Source organism: Paramacrobiotus metropolitanus, unplaced genomic scaffold (genome assembly GCF_019649055.1).
Source record: "Paramacrobiotus metropolitanus isolate TYO unplaced genomic scaffold, Prichtersi_v1.0 Parri_scaffold0000125, whole genome shotgun sequence".
Taxonomy (NCBI): Eukaryota; Metazoa; Tardigrada; class Eutardigrada; order Parachela; family Macrobiotidae; genus Paramacrobiotus; species Paramacrobiotus metropolitanus.
The window spans coordinates 221,151-236,320 of NW_026570345.1; the positions used below are offsets into that span (position 1 = coordinate 221,151).

At 43.0% G+C, this 15,170-nt stretch overlaps 3 protein-coding genes and 1 long non-coding RNA gene across 4 annotated transcripts; all 4 read right to left on the minus strand.

Moving 5' to 3' along the window:
* Positions 1-1,322: 1,322 nt before the first annotated feature.
* Positions 1,323-2,637, minus strand: LOC129598608 (uncharacterized). Its single transcript, XM_055496588.1, has 3 exons — positions 2,416-2,637; positions 2,069-2,237; positions 1,323-1,507 (listed from the first exon to the last, which is right to left on the minus strand). The coding sequence occupies exons 1-3, from the start codon at positions 2,565-2,567 to the stop codon at positions 1,358-1,360; spliced, it is 471 nt and encodes a 156-aa protein (XP_055352563.1). The 5' UTR covers positions 2,568-2,637; the 3' UTR covers positions 1,323-1,357.
* Positions 2,638-3,340: 703 nt separating this feature from the next.
* LOC129598607 (uncharacterized) lies at positions 3,341-4,438 on the minus strand. The gene is made up of 4 exons (XR_008691727.1): positions 4,352-4,438; positions 4,226-4,289; positions 4,127-4,161; positions 3,341-3,670 (listed from the first exon to the last, which is right to left on the minus strand). It is a non-coding gene; the product is annotated as an uncharacterized LOC129598607 (long non-coding RNA).
* Positions 4,439-4,503: 65 nt separating this feature from the next.
* LOC129598598 (alpha-2-macroglobulin-like) lies at positions 4,504-7,760 on the minus strand. The gene is made up of 9 exons (XM_055496578.1): positions 7,452-7,760; positions 6,879-7,115; positions 6,726-6,783; positions 6,528-6,650; positions 6,275-6,359; positions 5,988-6,072; positions 5,218-5,820; positions 4,868-5,077; positions 4,504-4,746 (listed from the first exon to the last, which is right to left on the minus strand). Exons 1-9 carry the CDS (start codon positions 7,758-7,760, stop codon positions 4,504-4,506), a joined length of 1,953 nt encoding a protein of 650 aa, XP_055352553.1.
* A 1,205-nt stretch (positions 7,761-8,965) lies between these two features.
* On the minus strand, positions 8,966-12,841 carry LOC129598574 (toll-like receptor 13). The gene is made up of 4 exons (XM_055496549.1): positions 12,292-12,841; positions 11,722-12,127; positions 9,673-10,985; positions 8,966-9,262 (listed from the first exon to the last, which is right to left on the minus strand). The coding sequence occupies exons 1-4, from the start codon at positions 12,702-12,704 to the stop codon at positions 9,106-9,108; spliced, it is 2,289 nt and encodes a 762-aa protein (XP_055352524.1). The 5' UTR covers positions 12,705-12,841; the 3' UTR covers positions 8,966-9,105.
* Positions 12,842-15,170: the final 2,329 nt, after the last annotated feature.

A 15,170-nucleotide genomic window follows, 5' to 3' on the forward strand; every position in this document is an offset into this window, starting at 1 on the left:
CGTTTGATGAGGGGTGGATGCAATAGACACACTTGGAAGCAAACAAACCAATCCTCAAACATAGAAATGCCGACTTCTTTTGGACTTTCGTTATCGAATTTGTGCAGCGAGTGCACATACTGCACAGCCTCGTTTATATGTTCAAGAAAGACGTGGAAATCCTGCTGGTATGGAAAATGGAGGTCGATAAAGGTCAAACATCAAACTTTGTTGCCGGTGACCCAATTGGGGAGAACTTACTGCTGCGGAAACGGTCTAATTAAAGACTTGGACCATAAAATATTACTAAACACACAGATATCCATCGACTAGCGTGATGTCACGGCAGCGCACATGCACTGTGCATCGGAGTGGGAAACTTCTGTGGGTTTGTGCGGTATCAAAACATTCAAATTCAAACAATCTGTTCACTTTGGCTCAAAAAATGCATGAAAAAATTTTAAGTTTGAAAGTGGGCTGATAGAGAGTTTAGTATCAGAGAAGCGAAAATTTCACGATTTATGTAGTTCTCGTCAAGCATAGAGGTCTACGAGCAGCTTGCCATAAACGTTTACAATACTAATATAAACTTTATATTTTAGTGAATATGTACCACATAGCTGTACAACCGGAATGTTGGAGCAATGCAACCGGTTTCACTTCGTTGTCACAAAATAAAACGTGTCCATATATCTGGGTTCGTGATACATATAAGTCGTATTATGGAAATACAGTTAGTTCTCCGTAAAGCAAGAACAACAATTGCGACTTCGGTTAATGCTCGTACATAACGGACTTTAGGAAAGTGAGCTCACCTTCGATTAAACTGCAGCTGCACAATCCCCTCCAGGCTTCATGAAAAGAGCAACAAAAAAAGGAAAATGCACATGGCGAAATCTGAGATTTAGGAAACCCAGTTTTATTCATGTGGTTGCTGGATTTTATTCTTAACGTTGCTAGACTCTGCATTTTCGAGTAACCTGACAACTTCCGATGCCAGAGTTGATTTGCACTTGGCCGATACCCGATATTTAAAGTTAATCTACAAATCAAAACCAAGAGTGCAACAATTATGAACCAATTAGTCATGAGGTAATTTTTTTAAAATTGCTGTTACTGTATCTGACATCAGTGACATGGGAATAACAACATGTGTAGCCGTAAACCAAAACTTCTAGAAAAAACAGAAACAGTATCGTATAGCTTCAGGTTTTGAAGTTTTGAAGAGATTGGATACAACTCATGCAGTGCGTCATAGTCACGTATAGTCGTATATCAGCGACCAATAAATAACCGCGTTGGCACAAAACTGTTAAAATAAAATACAAGTTCATTATTAGTAAACAAAATACATGGTCAATATTTGACATTTATACGATTATCCAGTTAAATCGCCGAGAGAGTACTCTAAGGCTTGGGTAACACTGGGTTCATAGTAGCGGTACACCTTCACCGGTCGGGGAGCGACATTTTCGACCGTCAGATGTTTGTAGAGATCCAAATCGATGCACGGCTCCTCCTGCAAGATCTATATAAAAAAGCAATTAATTAGCAATTTTACCCAACAGTATTGAGTGGCAAAAATTATCCTCACAGTAAACTTAAAATCGAGGTCAAGCGTTTGTACAGAGTACGAACTACAAACTACGGAGTTCAACTGCTGCAGAGTACAAACTGCAAACTGGCGTTTTACTTCTGTGAAAACAAAGGTTACTAATTACAGTAAATTACTACAAGTTAAACAAACACAACCAATACTTCGGTTTTTCTCAACAACCGGGCACATTAACTTTTCATTTTTCACAACCGGCCTCCCTTATTTCTGTCCCTCTCATTCAGCTGTTCACGGGGATATGGCCGAAAAATGGACTTTGGTGTAAGATCGAATTTGATTTTCATTGCCAGCGCCATTTCAACTAGGATCAACAGCTGACCATGAAAAAACATCACATGTCTACCGATGACAGGTTGTTTAAAATGGAAGTGTTCTTCAAAATAGTGGAAGTGACCGGTTGTTCAGAGAAGCCAAAGTATTTTGCGGCTTTTATAGGCAGATCACGATGTTACTAGCAGAGCAAGCCGAACTGACCCCTCTCAAACATATTTCCTTTTTGGCTTCATTATCCACACAATCGGCTTTGTCCACTCCCATCCTTTTATCCTTCTCTAAGGCTTTTGCATTTTCTTTATCGAACTGATAACCGGTCAGAGCTGTAGCTTCGATTACGACCATGCCGCTCTCTATCCTGCCTGTGTACCTGCAAATCCACGAAGTTATTTTAATTAAATCTGACTGCAATAATCTGCTAAAAATTATGGTGTCACGACATAAAAAATAGACAGAGAACAAGAAATGAGCAAAATAAAAAATTTTCTTATTAAAGGATTTGTGCTCCATTCAAAAAAAAGTTGCTTTATATGTCTCAAAATACTAACTTTGGACAGATGCTCAAGGGCAGCCGGTCGTTGTTGCTGCCAATACGTCTGAGCCTGACCTTCAGCTCAATGTCAGATTCCCCAGGATTTCCTCGTTTTGCAGCCATTTGCCCAGGCTTGGCTGTGGCTGGCCTTGAGCGAGGTGGTATCATCCGGAATTTATATTCTAACTGGCCCCGAAGACGACCTTTCCCATCAGCAACTACCGTGATCAGATCATGGCCGGATGGAATAGCGATATTTATTATACGCAGCGAGTGTTGTGGCACAGTAAAGTTTCCCAGAGATGTCTTGCCGGCAAAAATCCGCCCGGAAATTTGATTACTGCTGCGCATGGACGCTGAGACGTCGTTCAGAGCATTGAGTGCCACCACCGTGTCCTAAATCAAAATTGTTTTAATAAGTATACTGGCAATCTGCCTAATTTCTGACTAATAATAAATATCCGATGTTCAGTACTTACAGTAATAGTAATTACCAATTCTTATAGTAATACTAATACTTATAGTAATTCTAATAACAACCACAAATTATTTTAATTTCTTTAACCAGACAGACGATGGTGCAAGCGCGACAATAGCGATTAGCAATCGTCAGTTACTGCCCATCACCGAATCGCCATACTTGAGTCGATATAAATCCGCCATTAGCGTTTCGTTGGGCCAGCAGCCAGTTCACAATGCGAAGATCATCAAAATCATGGTCGCTAGTTCCATGCAAATGTATTAAAGCCAAGAGGGCATACGCTGCCGTTTCCACGTCCCGTGCTGTGAAACGGTTCCCGACCTGGTCGTGCTTGTGGGCCGCCAGCCAGTAGCGCTTATCTTCCTGTGAAGTGATCGCCAAGTCATTTAACCTCGCCTTGCACAAACCTTGCACCGGATTCTCCAGTTGGCTCAGCGCGTAGCAGGTAATCGCCAAAGAATACGAATCCGTGACCTTTGATAGAATGCCTTCCAGATAGAATTTGGCCTTGCGCATGGCTGTATGGTTAAGATAATGATTCTGACTGTATGCCAGCGTTACGAAAGCGGTTAGAGCTGGGCCGGTCCCGGATCCTCCCATTAGCCCCGAATCCAGGATGTACCCATCCTCGCGGAAAGAACCGTCCGGATTCTGTTAGGAATCGAGGAATTTGACAGATTTCTCGATCTGGCTGTCGTCGATGGTGATGAACTCTTTGGCCATGGACAAGCCACGGACGACAAAAGCGGTTAACCATGTCGAGCCTGGTTGTTCTTTCCGACCAAGTGTGCTAAAAAAAATCAGTCAATGTCGTAACTTTTGAAACATACGAGGACAGGCTTAGTATTCGCGATCACCTAAAAACTAACGAAAACAGTCCAATGGTTGTGTGGAGTGTCACTGGACTGCTTTCTCCTGGTGGCTGGCTGGTGATTGACTGTTCTGCACAACCCGGGCACGGTGATCGCGAATTCTCGCTAGTTCTTTAGGTGATCGCGAATACTAAGCCTGTCCTCGTATCTTTTGATTTTCATTTCTGTTAACGGTTTTCTGTTTATCTTAGAATTAACAGAATATAGTAGTAGTAATAATAGTCCTACAGGCTGTCTAATTTATTGTTAATACGGTACATCGTAGCCATTCGTACGTAACATAAATTAGTACTGCACATAAAAAACGGCAGATAGAATGATTAAAGGATTCAAATTTTCACACCGATTAAAGGATTCAAATTTTCACACCGAACCTCAGTTGCCTTGGACTTCTTGTCGTAGTGACCTCCTGTAAAGAGCTGGAATGAGAGCCTGCTTGGGATAGTTTTATTGTTGATTGCTGGAACCCTTACCAACTCCGACGATAGTGTCCAACCTAAACCTGGATTCGAAAACGAACACCATAACATTGGACTCCTGGAAAGTTGGCGGTTAATCGACTGCTTACAATTGGTAAATTATAAGACACGTGCAAATACCTCGAAGGAAGACCCTAAGCTGCTTAGGCCGCAAGAGTCCATTAGGCGGGCTTTATAACAGTACCCCTCGCCGTCACCAAATCCAAATTCCGGTTCTGCTGGTCTGGAAAACCTGGCTGATTGCGGTAACACCTATAGAAAATAGACTCATATTATGCCTTGCCAAATATTTCCAATATCAGATTAGCAGGTATTCCAGTAAACTGATTTGTCAGAACAAAATTCACATCGGTGTGTGCGATATCGTTGCCGGTAGCCAATCGCAGAAGATTTTTGTCAACGGCCAGTAAACCGACCAATGACTTTGCGGCTGCTGTGACCGTTATTTGGGCCTTTTCCCGGCGTCCAGGAAGTACATAATCGCGTTGATTTTGCGGACGGAAGTCCAAGGTAATCTAAGGGAAATCAACACATGATTCAAATACATTTTTGTACATAGCCGGTATTTTACATTACTGAAAGCAAAGAATACATTTAATGGTCCTACATAATAGTTTCAGCATATAGTTGGCTTACATTGTGGATGTCTTGGGGACTGGTGACTTTTACTTCCACAGTGTCGGTGACTATATCCATATCCCCGGCAGTGGTACTGGCCGAAAATGCGATAATTTTCAGGCCTGTTCGTGTATCGGGAGGAATAATGACACTTAATGGGCGGCTTTGTTTGGCTGGCCGGGGAATTATTTCGGTACCGGTTATAATAAGACCTTTCGGCGAAATAATCTGCAAGAAAAAACCACTGATTTGGAAGCGCGATTTACTCGTATATTCCGCCCACATCGTTCCTCCGAAATTGCGCATGAATATTATCAGGCTGAATAATTTTTTATCATTTAAAGTTGGCTATAACGATCAGAACATACCGAATAATTAATGCTATCACATCCCGGTTCACACTTCATCGCAAACTCGATCGTTTCGCCGGCACGGAACATGCGCGGTTGCAGCAGCAGAATACGCAGCCCGGCATTCCCGCGATTCTGGATATTCTTTGACTGGCTGACGCCGTCCACTGTCACGTCAACCGACGGCGAAGCATTTCGGTCGTGCCAATCCATTCGCATCTGTACACTAATCATCCCCTTCTCGACATCCACCACTTTGTCGTTAGAGAGTGTGGTCGTGGCGGTGATGTCCGTATTAAAATTCCGCTCAACGGCGGTGATCGCTGCTTGCTGCAAGGCCACTGAATGGCGATACGGCGATCCATCATGGTTAATGGCGTGGATTACAGCTGTGGCGGTGCCGGATTTCGGGACGTTGTACTGGACCTGGATGCGAAGTTTGAATGGGTCGCAGTGGAAAGGAATTTTCACTTCGGCCGACTCTTCGCGGCTGGTCACATTTTCGACCGCGCGGACTTTGAGGGTGATGACACGGGACTGGGGGTTTAATGCCGAGCACATTATGGCGTGAGACGAACGAGGGAAGTTGCACCGGAAAGGAACAGGTTGGCCTTTGGCCGCCTAATTAATTTGGATTGAAATTTTTATTACGTAATTTTATTTGCTATATAAATCTTGTAACAAAGAATTTCCCTTCAGTAATTGTTACGTTTATATTTATCTGAAATGTTTGGTACGCGTTCTTGTTGCTCAAACAATCATACGAAATGCACTAGCTGTTCACAAACCTGCGAATGAAGCTCTTGATTGCCGGTCGCTGAATTCTCGACGGTAGCCATAACTGAGCCGTACGCAGGATTTCCGGCCTGATCTCTACATAAAGGACAACGTAGACCATCACATTACCGTAAAAAATGGTCCTTAGTACGTTAATTCTATTTATTTCCTTGACAAAATTGCCGTTACGTTATTGTAATGTGTACGTATCTTTTCTGGATTTGTTTATTAAAAGTTAGTGTCTAATGAAAGATAATAAAGGCATATTCTGTAGCGCATGCAGTTTCCTAATACCCACCTCAACGCAACGGTGAACTGGAAATCTGGTTGACCTTTTACGATGTAAACTGGTGCGTTGATGTACACCAAATAGCGCGAAAGATCTACAGAATAAAACGTTTACTTATTAAGAATTTCGCTACAAAGGTACTCGTGCAATATTACTCTATCACGGTCGACTTAAACTAACGTGCAAGCGTGTGTGTCATACCTCGTATATTGTAAGATACGAGTCTTTTTGCGTTATGCGTGAGCGGCCGATTCTAACTTACAGTAGTCAGCAACAATCAACTTTTTTCTCTGTATTTGGCTGCCCGCCACCACCTCCACGGTCCAGTTACCAATTTCCGGTTCAAAGCTGAACGGGTTAAAGGTTCCTTCAAAATAGCCAGGATCTGCAAGAAATCACCAGAAGCTCGTAAGTGCATTAGCCAGAGACCTAACCACCGCAGGCATTTCGGATTACGTACGCTTAACATCAAGCCTTTGCTGCTGTTTCCGCTCCTGCATGGCGTCTCCAGCGGGATTCTAAAAATTAATATCAGCAAACATGGTGATAAAAAAAACATAGTGCGTTGCACGGGCATATTTATTGTTAATATTAGAGAGAGGGACATTCGTACTTTTAGATACACGTCAATCTTCTCCACATTAGAGGACAGGGTTAGCTCATTAGTGTTGAGAAGCAGCACCCGATATTTGACGCTTTCCGTAGCTTTGTACATGGGTTTATCCAGTTGGATAAGGACCAGTACGTCGGAAAACAGCTCCAGCGTTTTCAATTTCCTATCGGAGACGCCGTTGTCATAACGCACCGCCACATTGAGAACGATCGGCTGTACGAGCGGAGTGCTACCAATCTGATAAAAACTTTGAAGTTCCGTGAGAACAAATAACATTTTACGTAATGAGTGCTCAGCAAAATACACCGAACAGGGAACCTGCCAGGTTATTTGCGGCTGAGAAGCAAGTAGCTGAGTAAAAAATGAGTAAAAAAAATTAAAAAATTAATTTGCGTTAGGGACGGCAAAATTATCGCTGCGCGCGGTGCTATATAATCCCACTACAATCAATGTACATATCAATTTACTTATCTATCAAGTGTACATTAAATATAAAATATTGATGGTACGTTGAATATAAATGGTACGTTCACAAGATTAATTGCAAATGGAGCAATGGGATAAAATGTTTACCTTAAAGATAATTTTTCCTTGTCGTCCAGCAGCGACCTTTGTTTCGTGGCGATGCACCGCCCGGTCGGCTGCAGATAATGTCGCCGTAACATTGGCGCCTCGGTATTGGTGTAACGAATGCAGGATGATTTCGTAGTCAGTATTGTAGCGAATGAAACGATGGGAATATGCCACGAGAATTCCATCGTCACTGTGATCCCAGGTTTCTTCCGGAAAGAACCCACGTGGATAACTCGATGGATGAACGCAAGGGAAAATGGCTAAAACGGTGACCACTGCTAGCTGCATCATTAAGATCTCGCGATGCATCTTACGTAACGAAAGGAAAAGACCACTTTGAAAATCAATAATTAAGAGTACAGGTACACTGTATTGCGAGAATACAGTTAGAAAGCAATAAAGCAGTTTTTTTTATCGTTGGTTGTCTTGGCAAGTCTGTGTGAAGAAAAGAAGCGCTTAGCTTTTCCAGCGCAACTTTTTCTGTGTTTGTGGATTTGAGAACAAAACGATAGCAATCTGACAAAGCGAGTCCAAGGTTTGTAGTCTCTGTTGTGCTGTTTTGCAGTCAGAGTTGTGTGGTAAATCGCCCGCCAGTCTCTGATGGGCATTCCGCATTGGGGCAAACATTAAGGGGCATCGGGTGACTAACATATCGGATATGTGAATGATGAGTGAATCATTTATGCATCAACATAAATTTTCGGATGGTGGTATGTTATTGCCAGGACGTTTATGGTCGCAGAACGCTACTTCATGTCTGCTGCTGCACATTCTTGACAACTTCCCGCATAGATATTTTGATTAAACCCATGCTTTTGATTTTACATAAACATTTAAGCCGTGGAACGACAAAACTTGGCAGACAGAAATGTAACCAGCATGCACAAAAGACAAACATTGGAGTAAGCAAAGCCGTGGCGTTATGCTCACATACATGAAGCCGGTGTGAAATTCCGTGGGATTAAGGGGATGTACCGCACCCGGAATAAGGAATTGTGCAGTGCGACATCTTGCAGATGGACATCCAGTTGTTAATCGCACATGAGCCGACAACCCTGTTATGAAACTTAAAATTCTGGTCGCTACAAATATATCAAGGAAATATAAATGTTATTGAAAACCTTTGGACGCGCTTTCATCGTCTATTACGGAAATAGAATGGACATTTATTAAGAAACAATAGGATAACGCAGCGCCTTGGGGGTCACAAACAGCCATCATCTGGTATGGTGGGAGTTTTCCTATGAAATGGGATCTTTTGCTTTGTTTCTCGTTGGTGGTATGTTACTCATAATTAATTCATTAAACTCGATCAACAAATAATTGTCAGATATCTATAATTTTTATTCGTTACTGCATATCGTTTTCATTATCCAACAGGCAACTATGAACACTGCATGCGTCATCGTTGTCAAACATTGTTACATTACTACTCGTACAAAATTTCTTAGCCTTATGGAAATTGCAAGACTATTAATTTTATAAAACAGCCAAAAATGCAAAACAACGCAGTTCATTTTTTTCTATATCTGGAATCATCACGGAAAAGATTTCCAACATATCACAGACAACCGACTGAAAGTAAACTAGGTCCACACCAGTTTCCAGGGCACCGGGTTGGTGCAGGATTGAAACTACCGCGCTCCATGAAGCGCTACACCGGACCGTCGCTGATTGGGGCGGGCTTACAAATAAGACTCTCCACTAACGCTTGTATTCCGCGTGGTCGCTCCATATGACAGCTGGGAAAGTTGATGAGCATGTTCTGTAGTACTGTGTCCATTTTGTCCTTAATGACAAATTTTAACGACCTACCCAGAGGAACAAAATTAGGAGAAATGAATGTAAAGCTGTAAATACCGGTACATGTCCTTATGCCAAGCGGAAGTTAATTCTGTCCGACTCCGATCGGTTCGTCTTGCGGCAACTACTGTTCTATTCTGGCCAACTTGCCATGAGTGCAGCCATACTGGATTCTAGTATTCGCACCTTAGTTTTGAATTTTTCGTACTAACTTATGAACGATTTAAACCATTAAGAAAATCTTGATCTTTGTAACGGCACCGGTTGAGTACTATGCATGCATATACAGTTTATAAAACACGTAATATATCAAGTGTTGTTTGTCATGCTGTTTACAGTTTACCTGCTACCTACTCTAGTTGTATTCTGGCTTAACGAATAACCGTTATTTGGGTAACCGATCTCGAAAACGACTGACCTTTGGTAAACTGCTGACCAGTCGTCCCATGATTCGCACCCCAGATCACTGAGTACCGGCTCCTTGAACGCCCACAACTTAAACGGATACGTCGACATCGTGGAACCCAGCCGCTGGAACGTCCCTAAATCCAGGTTCATCCCGCGGGAAGAATTTAAATAAATCCACTTCAGATTGATCATCTTGGCTAGGAACATGTCTGGGATGCAGTCAATAGGGTTCTCCTGCAGACCCAGGTGTTGTAGCTGCTGTCCAAGAGTGGTCATCAATGATTTGAGGTCTTTGATCGAATTGTAGCCCAAGTATAGATTCTTCAGTTGTACCATCGGTTCCAGCGCTCCGGGCTGAATCTCCGTCAGCCCGTTCCCGGTTAGTGTCAACACTTTAAGATTGCGGAGACCGTCGAAATCATGGGTCCCCACCAGGAAAATCTTATTCCAGGATAAATCCAGGGCACGCAGATTACACATCCCACGAAACGTCTGATACCCCAAGGACTGCAGCTGGTTCCCGGCTAAAATCAGAGTCTCCAGATCGGCTAGTGGTTGGCACAGTTCTTCGGTGATGATGCCGATGGCGTTGAATCCCAGATCAAGTTGCCGTAACGTGGGAATATTGGCGTTTTTGAACACCGCAAAGATGGAACTATCCAAATACCCTTTCTGCAGAATCAGCCTGGCCACGGCTGGTGGCAAAGTGGAAAAGGCGTCTGGGTCAAAGCGTGGTTTGGCGATGTTTCCGGGAGTTAAGCAAAATGTCATGTTCAAGATCTGTAGCGTTTTCGGTAACGCATGAAAGAAGCTCTTATCAATGCGCATAAAATTATTACATCCGATGTTTAAGTGTTCCAGATTTTTTATCCTGCTTAGATGCGTGCCATTAAAGCGTTTCATTTTATTCCCGGACAAATCGAGTTTCTTCAGATTGGGGAACAAACGAAAATGTGTGATATAGTGGTTCGTGTCGTCTTCAAACATGAAACCAATGTTCAGTTGATTGCCGCTTAAATCCAGTTCGGTTAACTGCGGGGACACCGGTTCCATGCCGATTGGCAGCAGGCGGAGTCCGTTATCGGAGAGATCCAGCAAGGTCAGGTTGGTGGATAATGATCCAGCAAACATATTAATGACTGTCAAATCTCGAATGGCGTTACCGCCCAAGTACAGCTGTTTCAGGTTGGGCAAACCGGCGAAGCTGGAGCGAGCCGGTAGGAAGTTGGTATGCCTTAGATCCAGCATTTCCAACTGATTGTAATCGGCAAACACCCAAGAAGTGTGGACAAAATCTTGGAATGCGTTGCCTTGAAAGGAGAGCTACAGATATAACAAACAATCAGCCCGTTAGTGGCAAATGTTAAGGAGTCTACTGAAATGTAGGTATCAAATATCTACAAAGTAGAAAGAAATGGCTAGAAAACTAAAATTCATTCTTTACAAGATTTATCATTCGACTTGTGGAAATGATTCCAAGTAGAACGATTACGTAAAGTGGAGGACCTTTATCAAGGTGGTTTTGCCTTACATTAGATTTTTTCTAAACCAAACAGATACTAGCGCTATCTGTAAAAAACCGTTTGACCGCTCAGCAAACGGTTGCTTGGATTATATAATTATCCTTAGTCTTAGAATTAGAGTGGATAATAATAACTACTCGATTGCGTGACGATAGGAGACTGCGGGCCATCATTGCCGAATGCAGCGCTAATCCGCTATCTCTGAAACTTCTGTAACAACCAATACGTTGAGCTTGTTGAACTTAATCTTGTGTGAAAAATGATGTCGCCTTATTTCGAAAGTTGACGAACTTTAAAATCTTTCTAACGACATTTCATATACACTAGATTTAAAAAAAACATTTGCGACTTTCTGAAGAAATTTGCAAACTGGGTTATTGGAACGTTTTTATGGCGAATCAAAACGGCAGCAAAAGAAAGGTATGTCGGAGAGTTATACACTGTTCAAATGACTTGACAGAGTTCGCGTGATATGCAAACTTACGGAACTGGAGCAGTAAACACAATTGACCGTGCCAAACTTCCGTAGCACTTACGTGTTTGGCTTCACGGAATTTCCACAACTGCTCGACGACCCCCGCGGTTATGCTGAATTCATTGGCGATAAAATCGATAAACGCTCCGGACTGGTAGCTGACGCCGTTCAGCATACTCTCACAGATGCGCTGGGAGCCGGACTCGAAGATGTTGTGGGCGATTCGCACGAACTTGAGCGGTTTCACCGTGCTGACCATCTTGTTTGGGATCTGCTGGATGGAGAAGGTAGAGTTGATAATCTGCAGCGACTCCATATTAGGGAAGGCGCGAAAGAAATCACCCTGTACTTCCGTTAGGCGCCCGTTGACAAACACCAGCTCGCGAAGACCCGGAATGGACTGTGTCTCGTCGAAATCGTTTAGCAACTGCGTTATGCCGGTGCGGTACAGCACGACGCGCTGTATCCTGAAGCGGCACAAACTAGCTTTTAAACTAAATTTAATTTTGCCGCTGTACAAATAGCACCAACCTCTCATTATGGGTTATAAGGAGCACTTCTTATAAAAAAAGTTATACGCTACGATTAATATTCAAGTACGAGTAGTTGAGTTTTCACCAGATTTACTTACGTAGGTGGAAGCAATTCTAATGGCATTTCCGCCAGCAGTGGACTGTTCATAATGACGAGCTCTTTCAAATTGGTCTGGTCTCGCAGTTCCGGGAAATACTCCAGATATAAGATGTTATCCAGTTCCAGTCGCAGCAGATCGTCACTGACCGAATCCAAAATGGCCGCGCCGATCCGCGTCATGGGAGAATTCCACACCGCCAATTGCACCGGCTGATTGGAGTCGCGGTAATTCCGTAGATCATCGAACAGCTGCTGCCCTTTGATGTCTTCGCAAGCGATGGTGAACACGCTCTGCACGGTGCAGTCGACAAAACATTTTCCGGATGACATGGTCGGACATTGTGCACCGATTATGCGGAAGACATAAGCAAATTTCACCAGCAAAAATAAGGATGCACTGTATAATGTCATGATTACTCGTTTTCGCGCGCAACTGAATTTTAAAAAAGTTGCTGACTCGAAAAGCTTTTTTTGGTACGAGAGAATTAAATGTATTGTCGTGCATGTGCAATATCCTAGCGCTCAGCATTAACCATGTAGAATCGGCGAAATGCATAGCAATTAACTTAACATATGTATCTGCTGGTGTTTCTACCATGTGCGCGCTGGATATACCGAATGCCTTGCAGCGCTTTAGCGCGCTGTCAAGACAGTGGAGTGGCGATACGGTAGCAATCTACACTGGGCGGTATTTTGTGAGAATATTTTTTTTGCAAGGATTGCCGAAGGCGTTGCATAACTCCCTAGTTCCGAAACAGTACAAGCGCAGGTTGTTCGCACAATTTTGAAAAACATGGTTGAATGTTTTTTATTCTACTAGCGAGACAATAAAAAATTACTCATGTGACAACCATATTAAAGGGTTAACCACATCCGGCTGAAACGAAAGTTTTCTTTCCTTATATAACAAATCATACTATTTACTGAACACTTTTTTCCTGTTCATGAACTGGTCTTGCACTTGCGAGAAATAATACCTCATCTGCATAACTTTTATCCCCTTTTTAGTGGACAGTCCGGTTTCTTGACAACCCAAATCAAACCAAAGTGCGTAAATTTATTATGAGTATGATTAGGCAGAATATGATTTTTGCGGCTATCGGTTCGCGCCCAAACTGCCGTCACGCTTCGGGCACATTGATTTGCTGTCAAAGCGTCAGTTCATATGCAGCGTGGAAAATTATTCTCATTTCATTACTAAAATATGCACGGCGAACACCATCAGTTGCTGCCTTACCTACAGCTCAAGGCGAACGCCGTTCTGAATGTCATCCGATTTACTGCTGTAATAAAACAACCGCAATGTTTTTGGCGCTTCCACTGTGTCTCGCTTGTTTCAAGAGACTCGGCAATGTTCAACTCAACAACCAGTGAATTTTATTAATTACTCAATAATACGCAGTAAAATTATCACTTACTGTATATGAAGTTTCAGCACTGTCACCTTTTAAGGCGGCAGACGTTCGTTAGTAGCAGTAGAAGTATTAAAGTATTACTTTTTTATTTTACCTGTTCTAATTATTGGGTTTTTAAAGTTCGAATGTAAATGGCATTGGCTTGTACAAGTTGACAATAAAGGATGGACTTTTACGAGCGTAAGTTGGCTAATTAGCTGAACGCAGGCAAATGCCTGCGGTCCATTGAATTTTCGTGCAATAAACTCGTTATATTCATACTAGTATAAGGTCGTAACCGCCCTTAGGGCAAGCGGGCGGCGGTGTTAAGGTTTGGATGTGTAAAAACGAGAAATTGAAATCATTGGTCTGTAGATGCTGTTTTTTTTTCGCTTTTTCTTCTTTATCGACAACAGCCAGTATACATAACAACATGCCTGCGCTGATTTACACTAATAAAAATGATCGAATTTAAACATTAAAAAAGCATCCAAAATCGTTATAGCCACTCGTGGCCTTCGGACGTGCAGGCAGTGTACCAAAAACAGCTGCAGCATTTCCACGGATTACAGCTAAACTAAATCGTTGTCTTAAAAAGGCGGTAGATCGAGGTTCGCCTGTAACTTCACGGATCTTTCGGCCGACGAAACGGATCAGCTCGGCAAAAGGCATTCCGAAAGTCCCGAACGTCTCGACTGCCAGCGGGTAAAACAGATATCCCATTTCTTCGATGAAATCGTATGTCCGACGCTTGCTTGCTTCGGCCAGTTGTGCTACACTTCCCGCTTTCTTCGAGCTGGCATGCACAGCTTTCTTCGAGCTGGCATGCACATGAGACACCGCCACAGTATCCCAGCAGGTCGCGTCCCACACAAGCGCTTTACCCTCCCGCACAGGAATCAAGGTCATGCCGTCTGGCCGCTTGTTATTGCGTGCAGACAATCCGACCAATTCAATTCACATATAATTGACCAATTCACATATAGGACGGACTAGCATTCTATTGGTCGATTGTCACGTGGTTCGCTTGCCTAATATCGTCCAGCAGGTGTAGATTGTGCGGACTGATCCTGCATTTGCTGTGTATTTTACTGCTTTTCACTTTTTTCTTTCTGATCTTAAAAAAGGGATTTTAGATTTTTTTAAATGGTTAAGGGCCTTGATAGCTGGATATTATTGGAAATTGCATCAGGGAATTTTCTCGTTTGATATACAGGCTTGAACCGCCTGATTCGTCCACAGCCGAGTTTCGTCGAGTAAGGCAGCTTGCTCATGGTGGATTTGTTGTTTTTCTGGATGCAGCAGGTTCCGAATCGCGGGGTGGCAATTTAGCTATGCTATCGTTATATCTGAAACCCCAGGACAAATCTACAAAAATGTACGCGGACGAATTTCCGCGAACAGCAGGAAAGCAATGGAAGCGTGCAGTGGATCTTTTTTCTGGGCCTTGCACATCGCACAATGCACAGTGCACACCGAGCCA

Excerpts from the sequence above, each read along its gene's own strand:
- LOC129598598 (XM_055496578.1), bottom strand. The coding sequence starts at position 7,760 with ATGCATCGCGAGATCTTAATGATGCAGCTAGCAGTGGTCACCGTTTTA. Across the intron at positions 7,116-7,451 it reads AAGGAAAAATTATCTTTAAG|ATTGGTAGCACTCCGCTCGT; the intron begins GTAAACATTTTA and ends AGTTTTTATCAG. Across the intron at positions 6,651-6,725 it reads GCAAAGGCTTGATGTTAAGC|ATCCTGGCTATTTTGAAGGA; the intron begins GTACGTAATCCG and ends GATTTCTTGCAG.
- LOC129598574 (XM_055496549.1), bottom strand. The coding sequence starts at position 12,704 with ATGACATTATACAGTGCATCCTTATTTTTGCTGGTGAAATTTGCTTAT. Across the intron at positions 12,128-12,291 it reads TTAGAATTGCTTCCACCTAC|GATACAGCGCGTCGTGCTGT; the intron begins GTAAGTAAATCT and ends GTGCCGCTTCAG. Across the intron at positions 10,986-11,721 it reads AATTCCGTGAAGCCAAACAC|CTCTCCTTTCAAGGCAACGC; the intron begins GTAAGTGCTACG and ends TTATATCTGTAG.
- LOC129598608 (XM_055496588.1), bottom strand. The coding sequence starts at position 2,567 with ATGATACCACCTCGCTCAAGGCCAGCCACAGCCAAGCCTGGGCAAATG. Across the intron at positions 2,238-2,415 it reads CCCTTGAGCATCTGTCCAAA|GTACACAGGCAGGATAGAGA; the intron begins GTTAGTATTTTG and ends GTGGATTTGCAG. Across the intron at positions 1,508-2,068 it reads AGGAAATATGTTTGAGAGGG|ATCTTGCAGGAGGAGCCGTG; the intron begins GTCAGTTCGGCT and ends TTTTTTATATAG.